The sequence below is a fragment of the Pseudopodoces humilis genome, chromosome 15 (genome assembly GCF_049639895.1).
Source record: "Pseudopodoces humilis isolate 2021_Gansu_Grassland_sample_001 chromosome 15, ASM4963989v1, whole genome shotgun sequence".
In the NCBI taxonomy this organism is placed as follows: domain Eukaryota; kingdom Metazoa; phylum Chordata; class Aves; order Passeriformes; family Paridae; genus Pseudopodoces; species Pseudopodoces humilis.
In genome coordinates, this window is record NC_142214.1 from 14,342,144 (window position 1) to 14,365,025 (window position 22,882).

At 37.7% G+C, this 22,882-nt stretch overlaps 1 protein-coding gene across 5 annotated transcripts in view; it reads right to left on the reverse strand.

Moving 5' to 3' along the window:
• Positions 1-21,481, reverse strand: part of FMR1 (fragile X messenger ribonucleoprotein 1) — a 30,858-nt gene extending 9,377 nt beyond the window's left edge. The window contains exons 1-11 of one of the 5 annotated variants that reach the window (XM_014256494.2): positions 21,230-21,481; positions 17,554-17,609; positions 13,146-13,198; positions 12,238-12,331; positions 11,015-11,086; positions 10,588-10,736; positions 9,493-9,586; positions 9,288-9,404; positions 5,707-5,877; positions 5,525-5,603; positions 3,070-3,179 (exon numbers count right to left, since the gene is read on the reverse strand). In XM_014256494.2, the coding sequence (XP_014111969.1) occupies positions 3,070-3,179; positions 5,525-5,603; positions 5,707-5,877; positions 9,288-9,404; positions 9,493-9,586; positions 10,588-10,736; positions 11,015-11,029 (735 nt within the window). In that variant the 5' untranslated portion in view covers positions 11,030-11,086; positions 12,238-12,331; positions 13,146-13,198; positions 17,554-17,609; positions 21,230-21,481. The remainder of the gene's footprint in view (positions 1-3,069; positions 3,180-5,524; positions 5,604-5,706; positions 5,878-9,287; positions 9,405-9,492; positions 9,587-10,587; positions 10,737-11,014; positions 11,087-12,237; positions 12,332-13,145; positions 13,199-17,553; positions 17,610-21,229) is intronic. The other 4 variants (XM_014256493.2, XM_005527474.3, XM_005527476.3 and 1 more) reach the window with 4 other exon arrangements.
• Positions 21,482-22,882: the final 1,401 nt, after the last annotated feature.

A 22,882-nucleotide genomic window follows, 5' to 3' on the forward strand; every position in this document is an offset into this window, starting at 1 on the left:
CTTTGAAATAATACCATCTTTGCTGACCACATCCATTCTCTCACACCAGCTGCTTTTGGTCTTCTTTTGATCTTTTAAAGAAGTAAATCAAATTAAAATTGTATCGCAAAACAAAATCTTATCCTTCCTGAAGATCTACAGTTGTAAAAAAGTGCCAAAAATATACAAGAAGGAGTTAGTACTTCAGGTGATGATTTCTAACTTACAGTTCTTCTACCTTCAAGCCCATTAAGTGATTCAATAAATATGTGGACAATATAAATCTGGAAATTCTAAAGTCTGAAATTATGACACTGGGAGACGAAACACCTAAAGATTAACTTAGGCAGCAAAAGAAGGTGAAAAAAAAAAATCTATCTAGAAGGGCCTCACTGAGTGTGGAAAACAAAGTAAACTTTAGCAATACAATGACAATCTCCACACCAAAACATCTGACATTAAGACAGGTCCATGCAATATTTCAGAGGAGTGAGTGCAGTCCACACAGGCCCAAGGAGTGAACTTGACTACTCCAGCAGCTGCAGTATCACCTGGGCAGAAGAAGCTTTACTGAGGACTGCAGATGTTAACCTGAGCATCTCCAACACTCAGCTGCTGAAGTCCATGCTGCTGCAGATCAGAGCCTGGCACACCTACTGATTATCTCAAATATTGCTTTTCTATCTCATCATTACCTCTAAAGAAGCCTTTAATTTTCACTGTACACACACCCTCTACAGAACTGCATTCCAAAGGAACGTTTTGCTGCAGAAGTGAAATTATTTGAGACACAAATGTCATAAAAATTAAAAGCATACTATGGCAAGCTTGCCCAGTCCATAATTTGTCTCCACTTTTAAAGTTGTGTTTGGTTTTCTTCCCTCCCCCCCTTTCTTTTACAGAAAAAAACTTACATTAGAAATTACACATCAATATGAAGTAACCAGGAAAAATAATGTACACACATTCCTCTAGTCCTAAGGAATCTCAACATTTTAACTGACTTCCATGAGCATTGGAAATTCTTTAGCCATAGGCATTGTTGACTGAAATGTTTTATTATCTGAGGTATTTTAAGTTTCATAAATATTTTATACAGCCTGATAAAGAGCAGTGAAATTTCTACTAAACTGGCTTTAACTAGCTCACAGTATCAATTATTAAATGATGACAAGACAAATGATTTAAAAGGGCATTTAAGGAAACGGCTTGTTGTTGCTTTTGGCAGTGGATTCAAGGTAAAACAATGCCACCTATTAAGAATATGAGCTGGTAACCACATCAAGCAATTTCAGCCATACAAAAGCAGCAAAGTGCTTATTTAATGAACCTTAGTTTTGTCTTCAAAGCAGAAGTACCTATGATCAACTTGGCTGCAGTGGGGAATATTGAGCAGACCTTAAGTGCAAAATAAATTTAGAGATAAAAGTAATATATATTACTGTAACAAACAGTAGCTATCTCATTTTAAAATATGAAAAGCCTGAAGATAGCCTGTTATAAAATTATGGGATGTATAAAACTGCACTTAAAACTAATGGGCAGTACTCTAACATCTCAGTCACATAAAAAGAACCAAATGCTGTATAAAAATTTAATGGAACTACTGCTCTGCAACAAGAAGAAGGGGTGCAATATCCAAAGTCACGCATGGGAAGATTATTTGGATTTCATAGTTGAAATAAAGCTGCATTCAATTTACAAGTACCAACTCTTACCTGTTAAAATCTGATCTCAGGTTTCTGTATTGCACCTGGCATGACACAAATACCACATAAAGCAGTGCAAGCAATGCCAGCATTAGAAATATCATTAACAGGTAAAACTGAAGTATGAATGCAGAGCTTGACAGGTAAAAAAGACCTTTCAAGATAATCCTTAAAAGCTGCATTTTGGACAGAAAAATGTAAGCAAATCAGTTTTTTCAAATCAGAATTAAAAAAAAGCCAGACATACTTCCTGCCTCCATGAGTACTAGCTCTTTTACTCTTCTGTGATTCTCTAGCCTGCAGCAATAGCAGCATCCTCTTGCTTATTAAAATAATTTTATGTAGCAGGTATTTATCTTTAGAAATTAAATACGACAGACCAGTGAAACCTTTAGGTCTAAATATCAACCATTTACCTTTTCAGACAGATGTAAAACTAGTAAAATAGTAAAAAGTCCTTAGTTAATTGCTTAACCATTCTGCACAGAAAGACGGAAATGGGATTGTGGATTTTCAGTAAGTCTTAGAGTGATGGAAGAGCAGAGAAAATAACTACTCAATCAAGAACATAAAGGTTCCAGAAACCCTATTTTATAGCTTATCCAAAGCAGCAAAGGTTCTTAGCTGGTACATACTTGGATTTTGAGGTAAATGAATAGCTGTTCAGTTTTCTTTAAGCACATTTCAAATCTGAAAACTGCAGGGAGTCTTTTTGCATTGAAATGGTAAAACCTTCATGCTGAAAGTTTTTTTGCATACTGCAACCTTGCCCCTCAATGCAGCCCCACACAGAAGTGCCTCAAATTACAGTGTTTGAGACTTCATTTAGGCCCTTTACAAGGCTGGCAGCTTTCCTGTGCAAACTTGGAATTTCACAATGTTCATGCTTGTTTTTTCTTTAGGTTACAATTTACAGGCTCTTGTGAACCTAGGTAAATTTTTTTAGAAACAGAGATTTAACATAAAGCTCAAGTTTTTAATTTCAAAAGAAGAAATTGCTAATGAAAAATTAAACCAGGTAAAAACCTAAGAAATCAAACTCAAAGCAGATCAACGAATGAACCCAGCAAGTTTCATATATATGTATTTATAGCCTAGCACATGCTGGGATATGTCATTGCTTCCAACAGGAACAACACAAAATCTCTAAAGAAGGTGCACCACCAATAAATTTCACAAAGCATTTTTCTAACACAGAGAAGCCAAATTTCATAAAAATGCCCCTCAGCATTAATAGGGAAAGACAGAATCCATCAGAAAACACGTATTAATCAACGTTTTATCTTACCACTACACAAAGATAGAAGGAAGAATGAATTTTATTATTGGGTAGAATATAACCAATTAACAAAAAGAAAAATTATATTAACTGAAAACATACCTCTTCTTGTGGAATATTTTTATCATTTTCAGCCTCAATTCTCACTCTTACAACGCCAGATTTGTCCACTATCTCCTGAATCAGTTTTCCGTTTTTTCCTATTACTTTTCCTACAGAAAGAACATACAGAACATTCCACCTTTACGGTTTTCTCCCAAACCTGAGAGTATTGCTGTACTCTAATTAGACAAGACTATTTAAGTATTAAGTACCAATGAAGAACTTGTCCAAAATGCCTTAAATCCTCTACTACAAAGATTTAGCAAACAAGCCACAAACTAAAATGTCTGCATAAGCTTGTGGACATAACTTAATAGAACACATTGATCACGGAAATACTCAGTACCTTGAATGCCTATTTGGCTTTGCTTTGGTAGGTTTAAAATAACTTCAGTGAATTATATATATTTCTGTTTGCATTTAATATATCAAATTAAAACAAACAAAAATCCTTTTACAGTGCCTTAACATTTGCTGTAACTACGTCTTGTGTAAAGAAGTAGTTACAAAACTTACAAAAAACTTACAAAACTTAGTTCATTTACAAAATTTTAGTTGATCGAATACTACCAAAGTTACTGTTTGAGGCAGATGTTAAAATTCTCTGAAACAGAGATTTTTAGACATTTTTGCCAGTAGTTTATAATTCACTAAAAAGTCTAAGCTAAAAATGGAAATAAATTATACTCCAACACCAGTAATGCAGACATGTATCTTCTGAAGCAGACATTCCAGTGTGAGACAAGGAAAACAAAAATTTAGTTCTCTCCAATCTCAGCAAAACAGTGTGCTGTCTGCAAACTGGCAGAAAAACTAAGCTGCTTGTGACATGATGAGGGAGGGCCACATCCTTGAATCACAGCTTTCATGGGAATTTTAAAAGAGTGATGTCACAGATGTTTTCAGCATGTAACAAGAAAAAGTATTTTTATTTAACAAACTGCTGGAAAACTTAAAACATGATCTTTTTTCATTGGCACATCACTAAAACATAGGTAAAAAACCCCAAGTGCATAACAGCTACTGTTTGTCTGATACAATTATCCATGAAGAAGAAATTAAATGTCTCTTCTTGTCACAACAGACTCCTATTGCTCCTATCATTTAAAGCTAAATAAATTTTCATTTCTGTATTTCAAGCTTTCTGACATGACATTTACAGAAAACAAAATGACAAAATACGGCCAATAAGTTCCTCCTCAATGACAAAAGCTGAGTGTCAAAAATGACTACTAAATACTTTATCTGAGTACTTTATTTCTTTATATATTACTGGCAAATGGAACACTACCCTACTAATAAATGTAAAAAAAGCCTTGGTAGTGATTTAAGAAAGTAAATCAAACAAAAGCCCCACAACCTCCACAACTTACATCAGCTACTCCAATCAAAGTATTTTTAAGGATTTGGCAACACACAAATGTTTTCAAATAAAAATGTCCATACAGTCTTTAAAAAATAAGTAACCTTTTGGGTAGATTTTTTCTTTGTTTGGATTTTTTGTTCAGTTTGAATTTTTAAAAATATATTTAAATAGAAAAAGGCAGTTGTTTGAATTTTATTTAGCTTAAAAAAATCAGTATATCTATATATCTGTATCTACGTCTATATATATATCTAAAAAAGCCTTCTGCATTTTTAAAGGAAATTACTTTAGGGTTCAGCCAAAGTTATATTCTAAAGGATCCAGGTCAAGAATTAAGAGCAGAAATAAAAACCTAACAACAAATATATAATTGCCAAGTTTTAAAGAGAAACAGACTTTATGACCTCAAATTAAAATAATGATGGTAGCTTATAATTTTCACTTATCACCAGTAAAACCAGGAGGGAATAGGGAAGGGAAAACTACTGCTTTTAATCAGTTCCAGAGCTGAGCTGGCACATTTTTTAGTACTTGTCCCACTGCAGAATTTCACACAGCTTTCATATACTCCCTGACAACCTATTAAAGCATTTGCTTTTAGGGCTATGTTATACCATAAAGCATTTTCTCTGCTCTCTTATCTCCTGAATGAAATCACATATTTTTATTTTGCTTTGTAGCATCAAAAGCTCATTAAAAGATTTCTTCACATATACAAGGGCTGAATGTGTTCTTAAGGACTTTAGTGCTTGGCAATGGAAGTAGTTTAGATTTCCTTCATCACTAATACCTAACTCCTAGTTCATCCCACAGTGCTGCTTCTAAACATACTGTAAAAGGACCGGGAAAAAAGACAAATGTAAGTCTAAGAAATTATTCAAAATATACTAGGAAAACATGAGACTGCAGATTCATCTCCTGTATAGCTGAACTAATCTCTGGATATGTTTGAGGGAAGTAATTCTCTGTCTCAATCCAGAAATTATTCTGCCGTGTACTTCAACATCAGCACTTTGCTTCCAGTTCAGTGCAATTCTCAAAAGGCACTCTTCCTTACTACCACAGAGGTAGCCTCCAGAACTGACATACCTACTAAATTCCTTGGAACTTGTATGACATCTTCAGCAAATTCAAGGTAACTTCTTGCCTTTTTCACCGCATCTTGATCCTAATAATAGAAAGATGTGTAAGAAACAAGATTCATTTGCCCAAGGTTTTTGTTTGCTTATTTCTTTCAGATATCTTCTGAAACGATAAAGAAGGGAACTCACCTCTCCATAAATATGGAATGTACAAGTATCTTCATCAAGATCAATGGCAGTCACTCCAGGGACTTTTCTGGCTTGCTGAATATTAGCACCATGAGTGCCAATGGCCAAACCCATTAGGTCTTCACGTACTACAAACTGTTCATGGAACCGGGATGCAAGTTGCCTAGAACTCTGAAGAAAAATCTAACGTCAGCTCACTTTGATTGTCTCTCCAGTACACTGGAGAGAGAAATCAACTAAAATTTCAAGCCTATTTCTCAATCAGGTGCTTAGCCTATTTTTTATTTAATCAGCCCCTTAACTGCACTTATTTTAGCTTCAAAAAACACCAAGGAGTTTCCTTCAGAAGTCTTTTAAATATTAACATAAGACTGGACTCTAGCTGTGTTAACACCTCTATTTTGAATTACGCTTTAATAGCTACAGCTATCAGGTGTTATTTGGTAAGACAGCACTCGTAAGGTAGTAAAATAGTAACTGTGGTGATTATTAAAGCAAGTCTTATGATCTCTGATAAAAAAGACTGCACCAATTTCAACAGGTGAGTGAAATTGTAATAACTCAACCACTGACACAAAATTACATATAAAATAGAGCAACTGTGGTATCTGCTGCACTTTAGAAAAATGAAGAATCTGTGCCTATGCATGACAATACAAAACCTGTTCGAATTCAGAGAACAAATATATTCAATTTTATCCAGGAATCGTACATTTACTGAGACAGAAGGGTCATACTGAGCACTCACAAATGTTAGCATAAGAGAACAGAGGAAAGGAACAGTACTTTAATGCATTGTGGGAAGAAAGAAAATTTCCAGCTGTGATAATCTATGAAGGAAAAAGTGTTTTGCAAGGAAGAAACAAGATAATAGCCAAGGTATATAATCCTGTCCATGTTTCTGCATTGCAATCAAAGCTGTTACTACTGTCAAGACATACATAAGCACACTTCAAATTAGCAGTTTAATGTTACCAAAATGAGACCCTACTGATGTTGAGAAAACATCAAGGAATTGCTCACAACAAGCCCTATACTGCTCCAGCTTAACTGGTACTGCTTTCTGACCTGTTCCTGCTTAAAGCTGTTGGAAAATATCCTGTGCAAAATCACCATTTCAAAGAACTGTTTACAGTAGATAGTGGTGTAAGTATCCAAGTGTTACGAAAAACTTCATATACACTGAGAGCGCTGTCAAGCACTCCAGCAGCTACACTACAGACAACTTGGAAAGCAGAAGTTATTTTTGATTGCTCACATTTCTACATTTCAACAGATAATCCAAATACTGATTAACCAGTTAACATCTTTTATAGACAGCCAAGTAAGAGGGGAGAACAGAATGACCAAGACAATGAACAGTTGTTAACTATCTAAGACATGTGGAAAAGATGAAGCTACATCATCACTGACGACTTTGGTTCTGACAGTCAAACCAGTTTTACTGCCTGCACCAAAACATCATTAGCTTTTCTACAAATTATTACAAAGTGTGTTCTATTTAAACATCAGAAATTCTGTATTCTACTTCCCTCCAATACATTAAAAAGAAAAAACATCCATGCAAGTAATGTATTAATACCTTCACATCAGCCATAACTGAAGTCTACTTGGATACAGTAAAATACAAACCAGAATGCAAAACACTTGTAAATTCAGGCTTTTTAGCATGTGAAAGACACCCAGAACAGCTAAGTCACACCCACTGGGAAAGAATTAATAAATAAAAAATAACTGGTTATTTTACTTGATACTCTAAAAACCATGTTTGAGAAGCCATGCAAGTCAAGAAGATAATATGCAAAACAGGTACAACAAACAGGAAGTAAAAAACCACCATTGAACAAAAGAAGCTGGTCTAGTGATAATGACTCAGAAAACAAAATAGGTATAACTGCTAGAAGAAAAGAAGTGGCAGACTTTAGCAGTTCAGTGACTACAAGACACACATAAAGGTTTATTTGATGAAAATAATGAGCTGCTATTAACAATGCAGTAAAGCCTGAAACGTTCACTAAATATTTTTTCTGCAGATGGACACATGCAGTCTGTTGGTATGTCAGTGTCTCAACAGTAATCATGAGTATGATTTTTATTATCTGAAGCTCTCCCTTTCAACTTTGCATGAAACTGATTTTATATTTATTCTAACTACAAGAAACACAAATGTCAAAATGAAAAATACCAGCCAACTTTTGTCACACAAATTTTAACTGTATATATTTATCTCACAACCTTTATTTAAGTACTGCTTAAGTAGAAACTCAAGTTCAACAATGGTTTTCTAGCGAGAATCAAATAAAGTTTGAGATTTCACAGCAGCAAAAAGATTCAGTGTTACAACGACAAGAAGAACACAAGATTAGTTTGGGAAAGGAATCAATGAAAAAGCTGTTGGTGCATGCATTTGTGGGGGCATGTAAAGGGAATTAGCTCTAAAGAGGCTGTTGTTCTTCCCACCTCCAAAATAATACTTTGCACTTCAAGAGGTAAACTGCCCACACAACTGTCAGTTCTGGAGGATAAAGAAGAATGATTACTGAAGAGCTATAGTGGAGTGCTCAGCAAGGAACACCAATGATGGAAAACTGGTCCGTCCTTCATCTTGAGAAAAATCTAAACCCAAACAAACTTGGATTTCAGCTTTGAAACACAGAAATCAAGATACTAAAGAGAGAATAGAAGTGAGAACTTATTTTAACAGTGTCTATGCCCACTAGAGTATACCATACAAGGCCTGAATCTGACATCCCACTTCAAAGAGATGTAACTCCTGGGAAGGGGGAATGAAAGCTCTCTGTCCAGAAACACTGCTGGTATACACCGTGTCAAACTAAGTTACAGTAGTTTAAGTGGTACCTCTGATTCTTGACAGTGAATCTAAAAAGTTTTCAGAAATATTGCTCTTTTTTCTAATTTGTAGATAGGAGAAAAGCCATGAAGAAATGTTAATTCTGATGTATAAAGAGCCCCTTATTTCCTAGCCTACTCTTTTACTTTTCTTTTAGCCATGGACAAGTATGACTCAAGCTTCTTGCCAGTCAACACCTACTCAGCAGTCACAGGAGTATCAGAAGCTGTATCTGCTGTAAGATTATTTCCTAACATTTTATCTATAGACAAATCTATTCCTTCATACATTCTACCAACATCAGTTTTCACCCCTTCCATCTCAATTTCGCTGTGTTATTTTGCTAGATCCAGTCCTAGTCCTATCAGTATAATGACATATTCACTCCCATCTATTTTTAAAGCTACCAAATATGTGGCATTATTTGTGCCATGATAGCTAGCTATTTATACTTCAAAATAAGAAAGAAATACATGTGTATGTGTGTCTACACATTTGTATTTAATCCCCCATATAATCCTGCTGATAAAAATGAGTCTTCGAAAGAATAGGCCCTATAATTGTAAACATTTTCGTTGGATGACACTTCCATCTGCTTTATTAACACTTAGATTATTATCAGTACATCATTACTTTCACCTCAATGCAAGTCCTACCAGCTAAGAAACACACGAGGGACTTTTTTTCATTTGTTTCATTCAAATTACTTCAGGGAAAATAACCAACATACCTCCAGCTGCTTGCTGGCTTCTTCGTTTCTCAGTATCAGGGATAACTTGGTGCGAAGACTCCGAAAGTGCATATCAATCAGCATGTTCGCCCGCTTTGTGGTTACATCGTTGACTGACTGAATTATTAATAAACAGAACAGGGCTTTACACAAGGACTCTTGAAACAAACCACTGCCAACGGTACAGTAAAACATTTGTACTTACCAAAATAATAAGCTGGTGGTTTTCAGAATCATATGTTACAGAAAAAGCTCCAACTGCCTTTTTGAAGTCCTTATGTGCAGATTCTTTGGCACACCTTGGAATAAAAATGTAACAAAGTTAAAAATAGTAACCACTGCACTTATGGTTAACAGCCAAAAAGAGTAATTCTTTACTACAAAGAATGTAAATAAAGATTTCGAAGCTCTCTCTTTCAAAGCAGGTGTTATTTAATTCTGTTATCATTTATTTTACTCATTTTTCTTTCATTTGTTTTCACATGAGTAGGTTAAGAAATAGCTCAGAAATTTTCTGTATGTGCATCTGTGAAATGACAAGTTAAACAGAACTAAATAAAAAAGCTATAATCACTATAATCAGCACGTTCAAAATTTCACTTTATGAACCATTAAAATGTGTGATTTTATTGTAACCCCTGCAGCATTCTAATGACCTTATGCTCATCTCATGCTGTGCTTGGCTTCGACAGGTTTCTTGTGTCCACTCACCACCAAGTGAACTTGTGTATGCTGTAACACTAACTTCTGGAAGTTTTAGTCTAATCTGAATTTTTAACTCATTCCACACTGAGGCAATAATACGCATCTCAAGGAAAGCAGAAAGTGACCTGAAGGTAAACAAGGGGAGTCAGTATTAATCTGACTTTTAGAGCTATATCTATATGAGAACAACATGTCCATGGTATAGGAGAAAGCTAGTTGGCTTTGTATCATACTCTGGGAGGTTTCATTGTTGTTCAACTATTCCCAGTGTCATCATCAAATAATAAAAGTTGACCAAGAATGGATTCAAATTAACCTGTGCACCTCACTAAACAGCTCTAAGAATAAAAATCTTAATCTGTACCACACACAAACCTTAAAATTTCGAAGAAAGTATTTCTTCCTCCAGGACTAAACTGCAATTCAAAAATCATCCTATTTCTGAAGTATGACCACATCAATATTCATATTTTTTAAATTCTTATAGCTCAAAAAGTTAATTTAAAGTGGTAAGAAGCATCTTTATTTCTCTTGTCTCAGGCTTAAGAAGTTACCCACATTCTGAAACAAGTTATAAAGAAACGATTGTACTTACATTTGCCTTAAATCTTCAGGAACTGCCAGTTTGATTTTATGAAAAGTATCTTTTGTTGCGGGTTTATTGGGGTTCACAGATCTCAAACGCTCAATTGTGACAATTTCGTTGTATGTAGCATCACAGGCTGCATATTCTATTACGTAGAACTGATATAAAAATAATAAAATCATCCAAGCCACATATTTTATGACATGAGTGAGCATTACACTATTAAGGAAAAGGTATTTTTGTTAACTGTACAACTCGAATATGACTTCTTAGGTTGAGGTTAATGGTAATTGAAACTGTCCTAATCAAGAAACTCTTAAAAAATGAAGAGAGATTAGTTCAAACTACAGTGCACATCAATATATATAAACAGAAAAAAAAAGAAAAAAGTGTAAGTAAATATAATATATATATATGTATATATGCATACTCCTACCTCACCCTTTATCATTCTCACTTTAGCCAACCACCAACAGCAGGGTTCTTTTTCATTTGCCCTGGAATAAACCTGAACAAAATACATACATTATATTCTTAAAAGACATCACAAAAGCTGACACTAACATGATCAGCAACTCCATAGGAACAAAATCCAGCAAAACACCTTAGTACATAAAGTCTCTGAGCACAGCACATAAAGCATGTAACAGCAAGACTGCACAGATAAATAATAATAAATAATACAGTGCTGAATCTACTGGCTGCTTCAGTCTTGCATGCAGTCAAAAGAGAGATAATTCAGACTTTCACATCTGTTAATATTTAATCAACAGTATTTCTAATTGTGTGTAAGTCTGATGAGGTCCTACCAGTGGGTGAGAGGGAGGTCACACATCTACACTTCTTTAGCACACGCATGCTAGCAGCCACATCCACATTACAGAAGTTTTGCCATTTTGTTATCTTTCAAATTAAAAACTTACAGAGCATGCAAGAAAAATGCAAATCTTCAGTTCTTTCTTTCATTATAAAAATAAGTGTATATAATAGTTAATATTATATATTTATATTAAAAAAATATATTTTATATATCAAACATATTTATAGTACAAATATACAATAAACATATTTATATTTATAATATAAATAGATAATATAAATAAAAATAGCGTGCCTAATAATTATAAAAATAAGGTTTTAGGAATATGTTGCTTAAAGTCAATCTCTTTGTATATACATTTAAGTATTTACATATACACATATATGCCTATGTTTTTATGTATACACACATATAATGCAAATTATCTGATTCAGCTTGAAGCTTTGGTAATAGAGATATTACTACCTTACAGCTTAAAAACTACAGTTCATCACCTATTTCTGAATTAACACAGTCCTAAAAAGGACTGATCTGTAACCAATGCAACACTGATCATGTTTGTAAATCAGCATATTTGTAATTCAGCATGGAGGTTATGGTACATGGAATTTTACCTGGCCTTTTGTGGTACATGAAATTTGCATGGTTTACTACTGTCAGACTCTGGGTTTGGTAATGTGTTTGCTGACGTGCCTGACTTCATGTTTTCCGTAGTACTTGGAATCAAAAAAGGTGACATCACCTAACATGGAAGCAAACCTTACAGTGGCTTGACTGACATTTTTCACAGCAAGTTCTCTCACTTCTCAAGACAAGAGCTATTAATGGAGCATACACACCTCTACTTCATCGCTTTCATTGATGTCTTTATTATAGCCTGCAGGTGGTGGGAACCTCACATCATGGAATGGGATTTGTCTCTCTGGTTGCCAGCTACAAACAAAAACTCAATGAATGGTCTAAATATTTTCATCTTTGTAAATAGAAATCAAACATTCTTAATCCATTAATTTTACAGTTTCAAATTCCGTGGAGCTTTTGTGCATATATTAAGAAAGAACACATCTCAATGACCATTAAGCATCTTAAATGAAACCCTGATGTCACCTGCAGTCTTTTGAATCTTCTAGTAGAAGTTCTTCTATTTATAGGTATGGTTTTTAGCCCTAACATTAGAAACACAGATTAAAAAACATTTCAAAACACATTTGGACACTTCCTTCAAAACAAGCCTGTTATCTTCTTTTTCTTTGGTTCTACTTCAGGTTATGAAAATTTGATCAGGATCCAGTCTGAATACAGTTTTAATTTTCAGATTCTTTAATGGAGACTGGATAAATTTTGTTTCTAGATCAGAAAATACATATTCATCACTTATCTGTAGAACAAATTTCGTAATAATGTAATCTTCTAAAACTAAGGCAAGACATTCACATGAGAAAGAGTCAGTAATGGCACAACTGTTGACTTAAACATTGGTTGTCATCATGTAAATTCAGTAACAACATGATTATCTTCCCAGCAAACCCATGCCACTATGGTCTTGCACTTGAAAGTATATAAAGCATTAAAAGCATTTATATAGAAATGTCACAAAATAGTAGATACTAAAAGTAACCTTAAAACATGCCAGCAGTAAGTTTAGTGTATCTAATATACACTACTCTATACAGAGCCATATTTAGGTCAATCAAATGCAAGGTAGATACTCTGTCATTTACAGGTACAACACCAGCAATACACTTACTTGTTTTCAAATGAAACTGTTATTGAATCTTCATGTACATCCTTTACAAATGCCTGTGGAGGAAACAAAGTAAAATTATGGTATGCTTACAGACACTTTCAAAAATAATTTAAGCCTATAAAATACCTCCTTTTCACAAATATTGATGAATCTCACAAAAAAAGTATGTTTTACAGTCAGCCTTTTTAACTTTGTAGCCGTCTTCTATAAAACATACTGAAAGCTGATAACCCCCTTGGGTTCATGACTGCCATTGCACTGATACACAAACAGAATGCCTCAGCTATGAAGACATTATTTCTACTTTTTAGAGGCAACAGGAAAGGTTAGTAGGAAATGACAAGATAGTTCAAGAGTTTAAAATGTTTGATTTTATAGTCACATTTAATGTAAAGACAGGCATAGAAATTAAACATCAGTAGTTGATAACAAACAAAACCAAAACCCATAAAACCTCTGTCTTTACCCCGAACTACATTTGAACATTGCACTAGCAAAACTCATCTCTATCAATTTCAGGAGAATCTTCCCCATATTTACTTCATCACACTAATTCTGTAGAACACAAACTTTACATAAATGCCCTGGGGCCTGCCTTCCCTTTTTTCCTGGGGGATGGACAGCAGTTGTGCTCTCCATGACACCAGAAAGCAGAGGACAGAACTAGAATTCAGCACCAAGGGCTCCTCCTGCCTTATGCACTCAACTGACTGATTTAGACTTGATCAATGTTTACCTTAAAGCCCCAAACGTCCCCCCCACCCATTCCCCATCTATGAAAGACCAGTACTCAAAGAATTCTGGGATGTACCAATGAAAATATTTTTCTCAGCCTGAAACAATGTAGGTCACAAGTTAACCAGGGATGAAAAGATTGTGCATTTTTTTTTTTTCTTTAATTTTTAAAGTACCTCTATGAACTTCTGAAACAAGTTGCTGAAGTGCTGAGTATTCCATTAATATTAGTCCACACATAGTATCATTGCAAGGTAGGTAGATAAAAGCTCATGAGCAAGAAAGAATAGAGAAGTTTGTTCTACTAATGGAGATCCACCTTAGTAGATAAAAAGATTCTCAGTAAATTGAAAATAATTTAGCAGCAACTACCACTTCTACAGAAAAATTAGTTAATGAAGTACAGAACATTTTATTATCCTCCATTTTATTATTCCTGTCTTTCCAAGTTTCCAAGACGAGATCTTATCCCTCAAAAGAAGGTAAGAGTCTCTTTTATATAGAGCCTAAATGGTTTTTAAAAAAGTATTTTGTTATTTTTGCTTTACAAAGTATTCCAAAAGATTTCCTGACTTGCAGCAGTATCTTAGTATCAAAGAAGAGCAACACCCAACTACTAATACAGAGTGGCTATACTAAAATTAAGTGGTACATGCACATGAATGTCATCACTCAGTCATTCAGTACTAGGAAGAAACCATCTGAGTTGATAATTGAAACACAACCCATGTTACTATGAATAGAAGTTGAAGGAAAGCCACAGTAACAAGAGCAAAGAATTGTTTTACACCTTGCTCACCTCTCAATACTCTTAAGAACAAGACTTTATTATTGCCAGCAAGCCAAGGAGACTTAAAAAAGCCTCCAAATTTGCATAACTATGAATTTCAAAATTTCATATTTCTTCAAAGGAGATTACAAGCACAGCTGATGTTTTTCAATGACATGGTATAAAGAAGACTTAAGACCACTTCTCAAGATCATGTTCATAGCAGTACAGAAATGGTATTTACATAGAGGCAACAGAGCTCTCAGTTGATCATTATGGATACTAACATTTAGCTTATGTTTGGTATTGCAGTGTATTCTGTAAGAAGATTCCACAACTGCATATGCATTTGAACAATACAGTGGTAGTCCCAGCTCATTTCACAACATTACACATACCACCTTCAAAGGCTTCACCCACATTTCTTCCAATAGCTGTAATGTGCAACTTAGAAGTACTACTCTTACAGATACAGCTGAAATACAGCCTTTAATATCTGAAAAACACTATAGTCACTACCAGATATTAAGTATGGCTCCTTCGTGCCACAGAGTGGACAAGGATTAACAGTAATACTTGAGTATGTAGAAGCAGAGATTATTTTACAAAGCAAATTCAACAGAAGTGATACCACCAACACTTAATACCCTTCAAAAAACAGTTAAGAGTAACACAACCCATGTCCTGAGAAAAAAAATCTATTAATACTTAATTTTCTCATATTTATAAAATGTCAAAAAAAATCATATTTCCCTGTATGAAAGATACTTTAGGCAGAGTCATCACCTCTGAGGTGATGAAAACATCAAAAGGTGTCCTAAACAGGACTCTGAAAAAAATGACATAAAATGGCAGAGAAATTCAAAAGCACAGGAGCAAAGAGCAAGACTATCTTCCATCTCTTTCTGGATATGAGATAGAGCCCCCAACATCCAACCCACCTTGAGCAGAATCCTAGGGACAACAGCAATATCTCATTAAAGGTAATAATGCTAAAACCTACCATTAATAAGTAAACCAGGATGTGCAACAAATAATAAATCTAAGTTAAGCTGAAGACTAGCCTGGACCTTCAAAGAGTTTAGCAATTGTGTTATCTGGAAACAGTAAAACGTGAGAGAGATAGCTGGCTGAAAGAGGAATGAACTAAACTGTCCTGTTTCAGCTCTCCTTAAACAGTTCTTCCACATTGCTTTGGTCACACCTCAGAAACTGGAGGGAAACCAGGAACACAAGTCAACTGTTGACCTAACACAGGCAGCATCAATACACACACTGCCAGGGAAAATTACAAATCTCAATTTCTTTAGCTTACATCAAGTTCAGAAGAATCAACTACAGAAACAGATAAATACTGGTTTTCACTTATGTCTGGCCAAAAACATTGATGTCATAACACTGTGGTTTGTCTTTTAATTTGTAGTCTCGCAAAATTACAGAAGATCACTGGAATAAATTTTTAATTAATTATAAAGTGAACAACACCTTGCCAAATATCTAATTTCAAGTATGCAATATATGAAACACTTCTGCACACCTCTCTGTGCATTTATGCTTAAAAACAACCATGCAAAATATATTAATGACTATTAACATAGTCCTTAATATCTGGTTGTCTAATTCTATCTATCCAAAGAAACAGGGTTTTCCTTGTTTTTCCATTACTTGTGACATAGAAAAATGCCAGGTACTTATCACATCAGTTTACCAGTGTCTGAACCACAGCTTTTTGTCAATTCTCCTCCAATATAAATATTTAAACAGATCTGTAGTACAAAAATGTATTTGGATTTTCCAGCACTATGTATTTCAAATTGTACACTTCCAAGTACAAACAGAAAAGGTCTGAAACATTTCTAAGTTTTCCTTAAAAAAAAATATAAAATTAAACAGCAACACCTTTGGAAAACCAAAATTAATACTTATCTGAAATGTTTGGTAGACTTGTTTTTGTAATACTTGTGAAATTTCACACAACGATAAAGAGAAATGAAGACTTTATTATAATCCAAATTCACAAACACAGGACAAGCCAGCTCCAGATGTCAGTAAAGGTAGAGGCTGTGATCTCACAAAAAGTATCACAAGAAATACAATAATCATTCATCAGCCTTTTTTAGACAAAGAGTGTAAGTAAGCATGGAAATTCAAACATAAAGGTGCAGATATGCAAGTTTAAAATGCACCCCCATTAAGGGACAGAAGAGTGGCTCTGATGAATTTGGTCATGAGACGAAATGACTTAAAAACAAAGTGAAACTGGATGGAAGCAAGATGAGGTAACAGGACAGTGAAAGACTGAAGCAGCTGAGATACCACTATTGCTAAGAGCAGAAATACCAAGGAAGAGTACACAAAAAATTGTCTGTGAACAGAAACACATTTCATAATGGCAAAGGTTGATTCTTCTCTTCTAATGTGGAAAAAAAAATGTGGTAAGTTTTCTACAACAAATTTGACTCTGAGTCACACAAACCATTTCATTCTCTCTATGCTTCAGATATAATTAAGTAAAAAAGTTTACAGCATGGCATTTCTCAAACATGTAAGCATTCACATTCTAAGAATGGTTATATGCTGAATATATGGTCTAAATTTTACAAATTATTTGTTAAAAAATAAATAAGAATTATTGGAAACACCAGCATATTTTTTATTTTTATACTAAATGGAATGACAGATACTTCAAAGGAAAAAAATAAAGGCTTTAACTGCCATGAAGTTTTGATTTTTTTAAAATCTGCTCACATCATCAAATGTGAGCACTGTCAACCATTTTAATAAAGGAGGATAATTACCTTTAAGAAGGGAAAGTAGGGAAAATATGCTTTTTAACATAAAAAAACTATGTTGATAACAAACGTGCATCTACGGTTAGTGTAACAGTTCTGTAACATTTCATACCTGTTGGAAGGAGAATGTCAAAAGGGAACTCGGTGGATAATCAAGTCTGAGAAAGGCTGGACATATAAAGGAACAGAATAGGGAAAGAAAAATAGTCACAGAGATGGTCACCAGACAAGAAAAAAAAAGGGTACAGGCAGTCATCCTCAGAAGGACTGAGCAGACAGGTTCATGAATGTACAAAGAGACTGGAGATATTGGCTGAAGGTGTCTGCATGGAACAGTGAAAGAAAAATAATGGATACAGAGGGACATAGGAACAGTTGCTAATAGTGAGACTTGAGTGATAAAGTAGTAAGAAAGATGAATTATTTTATCAGTTGTAGCTTCAATGAAGTTATCTATAAAACCAAGCAAACAACAGCAAGGCACTGAAACTACTGAGATAAAGAGTGGAAGATTTCCACAAGGTTACAGAGCAAGAAGTGGCTAAGATTGGGTTACAGACAACATATAACAACAAACACCATTCCAAAACTGACTGCCTCATAAACAGGATGCTTTCCATCTTTAGCAGACACAAGAGAGAATCACTCCCTAAGTGGAAAAGAAAAATCAATTCCATGTTGGAAAGGCATCCAACATGTCCCCTTTCAGAGGGAAATACCTAAAGCTAATCCCAAAGAGATTAAGCAAAGGCTGTCTATTAGTCCTCTGTGAATGAGACAAGAACTTCAAAATGCAATTTACTACTCCTATACAAGAAATCATATGAGAAGATATGTCCTAATACTGCACAACTTCAAGATTTAGTTACTTGTGAGCTGTGAGCTGCAAAAAGGCAGTTTCCTCCCCTTAGATTCACAGTCCTGGTAGTTTGTTGGACCAGTCTTCATAAAATATGTACGGAAATCTAACATTTTCTTTCCAAGGATTCAGGGCCCAACCACATAGCAAGTCATGACTAAGCATCTCTAGGTAGCATATTGTCAATTATCCCTGAATCATGCCCATTTACTGCACTGTGTTTTCCATGGAATAACTCATCTTAGGCAAGGAGGAAAAAAAAATCATGAAAGTACAAAGTATTCACTAAGCAGTATTTTAATTCCATTCAGGAAGAACTAGCCTGCACTATAGCAGTCACATCAACACACTCCAGTATTCCAGTGCACCTGACCAGGATGAAATTTTAATTCAACTCTTACAGCTGGGTATGAAGGCACCCTCAAGCCATCTCCTATGTTTTGTGTGGTACATGAATCCTCTGGATATATCTCAGAAAACACTGGTTAATTACTCTTAGCAGGGTTTAGGTGGGCAGTTTTGTACTGTCAAGATCCAGATGCTGCTGGGTACACTCAAAAATGCTCAGGTCCTCCAAGAGACCTACAAGGAGGATATGAAAAACTGAAGCCACAATAAGGTGTCTGCTTGAGCCACTTTGTCCCATCCTGACTATAGCAGCCTCATACTCCTCCCCCTTCCATATCTTAGTATCAAGAGAGGCGTATTTTAAAAAAAAAAATTATATATACTCACTAATTCAGAATTATTCAAAGCAGAAGAAATCTTCACCAGTTATCAGTAAATCATGAGATTGAAAAAAATAATTGTTTTGCTTTTGGTTTGCTTGAAACATTACTGCTGCAAACCACTTCTCAGGAGACTGCTTGAAGAAACTTTTAAAGTGAAAGATTAAAACTATACTGCAATTAAATTCACACTTGACATCACCACACACTTCTTGTTACGTTGGCTCAACATTCATTTTTTGCAACTGAACTGCCAATCTATAAGATGGGCCATAAAACTCCAAAGAAAAATATTAAGTATATTACTTTATAATAGAGTGATATTCTAGCTAGAATTCAAGTAATTCAAACTACGGGAAAATTGCTGGTTTATACTGAAAATTTTTGCGTGAGGGTGTAAAACAACTCCCACTTTTTATTCTTTAAAAAAAATTACGTGCATTTATCTTAAGTGTGATGCTCCATCTAAAGAGGTAATTCAGGTGAAGACAGATAAATCCATATGCCCATTTTTCCCTTTAGACAATTTAACCAAGTCTTCTTGGATAGTGGTAAAGACAAAACAAAAAGAAATCCTCTCAAAAATTCTAAAAGTTAAAGGACAAACATAACCATACTGGCTGGGACAATGTCTGTGTTAGAACTTGGGTACACTAAATCATGAATAAGCTTCCATGCACATATGCTCAAATGAAGCTTTCACCTACACACAGGGGATACAGGGCCCCATGGTGGTGTCAAACTTGAACATAAAAAATAAAATTTCAGAAGCTTTCAATTCTCCCAGGTTTATTTGATAATATTTGTCACTAAAAGAAAGTCATTATCACCATTACCTCTTTCACATCATTGTGTAACTACTTGGATAAAAGCCTCATCAAAAGTTCTACTGTGCAATGTATTTACTCCTTCTGCTTCTTTCTGACCAAATACTCTTCCTTTAAAAAAGTAAAACTGATTTTAAAAAGTGCTAATTATTTTATTCCAGGAAGCAATATACAGATCTAGAACTTTGACTACAGCACTATGAGCTCACAGGATGCTTATCTACCACTTATTTTTATCACATACTTTTTCTGAAAAAAAAAAATAAAAATTCAGAATAGGATACTAGCATACATAATTTAAAAATAAGCTTTTAAGAGGTCCTTTTTCTTAAAAAACTCAGAGATGTTGGAACTGTATCATTTGGATATCTACCTGGCTTACCACAGGAACATGTGAGTGTGAAACTCTACCCGGTCCTTCATTGCTAACATAAATATTGGATGTCGCACAATTACTAGGCCCAATTTTTAAAGTCCTAGGAACATTTAAACCATTTAAACTTGCAGGAACTCATCCATGGCTGCTCCTGGCATGTTGATAATAGGTCATGACAGTAGGCCAAAATCTACCATATTCGAATTTTATTTTCTGTAAAACTACGAATTATAGCCTATTAATAAGCAGATTAATACAGTCCAACTCATGCAAAGCCACACAATACTACATGGTATTAATAAAACATAGTCAGTGCTCATCTGTTCAAGACTCAGTGATGGCTTTGTTAAGCACAAGGGCTTGGAAACCAACATGCAATGCCACTATGTAATTTCAATAAGAAATACATTTGATATCTACACGTATTTAGCAACTCAGCACAAATATATTTGGCCAAGCAATGCTTACTTTAATATCGCTAGGCAGCTTCCCCTGCTATGGTATTAGGAGCAAGAATCCACCACAGCATTTCATCAGGAATGTGTATTAACTCATTAACCCTCCTCCCCGCCTTGCAGGCCGTGCTCATGCAGTGCAGCTCTCCTGGAAACCCGGAGAGCGAGAGAGACTTTCCTTAAGTAGCGACAAAAGCTGAGGATTTAGCAATTAATGCCCCATCCTAGCTCTGATCCTCGCTCAGCGCCGGGACAAGGCGGCCCCAGGCGCCCCTTCCCACAAAGGGGAAGGCCCGAGGCCTCCCCGCTCTCCCTTCTCATCAGGCCTCGAGTCCCCTCAGCCCGGCGGCCCCGGCTCGCTTCCGCGGCCACCGCGAGGGACCCGCCGCGGCCTCCACCCCTGCCTGGTTCTCCCTCCTCCTTCCTGCCCCAGGGCCTCCGCTCTCCCTCAGCGCAGGGAGGAGGAGCCGCCACCGCCTCCTCCTCCCGTTGCCGTCCCCGCTTCCTCCCCTAGGGCCCGGCCCGGCCGCGAGCACCCGGTACCTTGTAGAAGGCCCCGTTGGAGCCCCGCACCTCCACCACCAGCTCCTCCATGTTGTGCGCGGTGCGGGAGACCCAGGCCCGGCGCCGCCTCCCTTCCCTTTCTCTGTGCCGGCGCAGGCGGGGGAGGAGCGGTGTGTGTGTGCGGGGCGGGGGGGCTCGGTTCACGCCGAGCCCGGGGGTGTGGCCGCCCTGGGCGGGAGGGGTGGGCAGCGCCGGGGGCTCCGTTCGGCGCCGCCGCTCTGGGCCCGAGGCCGCCGGAAATGAAACCGAAACGGCGGCGGGCGGCGCGCGGGGGGCGCGCGCGGGGCGCCCGGTCCGCCCGCGAGCGCTCGGGGCCCGCGTCACGTGACCGCGGGAGGGGCGGGGCGGGAACGGGCCCGGGGCCGACGCGCGCCGCTCGCTCGCCCACCCGCCGCCGCCTCTGTAACGGCCCCGCGCGCGCGCAGCCGCAGTGGCGCGGGGCACGCGGGAACCCGGCAGTTGTGGGGCCGACGTCCCGCCTCCCCCACCCGCCCCGGTGGCCAATCGGGTCGCGTGGTGCCGCGCCGGCCAATCAGATCATGCGGCCTGACCGGCGCTGATCGGGGCGCGCGCCACCCTCAGCCAGGCCCGTATGGCGGGGGGTGTGTGTACGTGTGTGTCCGCGTCCCGGTGTCCGTGTGCTCGGCCCGGCCCGGCCCGGCCCGGGGCCGCGCTCAGGTGGGGGCGGTGCGGGCTATGCTGAGGCCCTAAACAGCGCCGAGTAACGGCCCCAGGGAGCGATGCCGTGCGGGGCCCGGGGCGAAGCGAAGGGAATGACGGGGCCCAGCAGCGCGGGGGCTGCTGGGATGGAGTGGGACATGGCGGCCAGATCCGTGGAGGCCGGGATCGGTCCGTGAGGGGCTGCCCCGGGGGGCTGGGGTGAAGGCTCAGCCTTGCAGTGGGGTCTGCCTGCCTGGCTATGGCCAGGAGTTAACAATAAAAGTGAATTGACCACACGGCTTCAGTCCTTTGTGCAGTTTTGGGCACCACAGTACAAGAGCTAAAGCTCCTGTCCAAAGGAGGCCACGAGGGTGGTGAAGGGCCTTGAGGGGAAGCCGTGTTAGGAGCAGCTGAGGGCACTTAGTCTGTTCAGCCTGGAGAAGACTGCGGGGAGACCCGATCGCAGTCTGCAGCTTCCTCGTATCAGACAGACATTGTTCTCCGTGGTGACCAGTGACAAGATCCGAGGGAATGGCCTGAGGTTACATCGGGGAGGTTTAGGTTGGATATCAAGAAAAGGTTCTTCACCCAGAGGGTGGTCGAGCACTGAACAGGCTCTCCAGGGCAGTGGCCACAGCCCTGAGACGGCCACAGCTCAAGAAGCGTTTGTACAATGCTGAGGCACTGGGTGGGTTTTTTGGGGCTGTCCTGTGCAGGGCGAGGAATTTGATGAGCCATGTGAGTCCCTTCCAGCTCAGGACATTCTGTGATTCTATGAACTGTGACTCTGAATTAGGAGTGGTCCTGCTCCTCCTGAAGTGGTGGTTCTGGTGAAGACCTGAACACCTCCCAAAGGGTCTGGCACCAGATGTACTGAGCTGAAGGGACGATTCCTCTGCTTTGCCCTGTAGCAGTTCCTTTGCTCAGCACGTGGGTTCTCTGTGTAACACGTACTTAATTACGTACGTAATG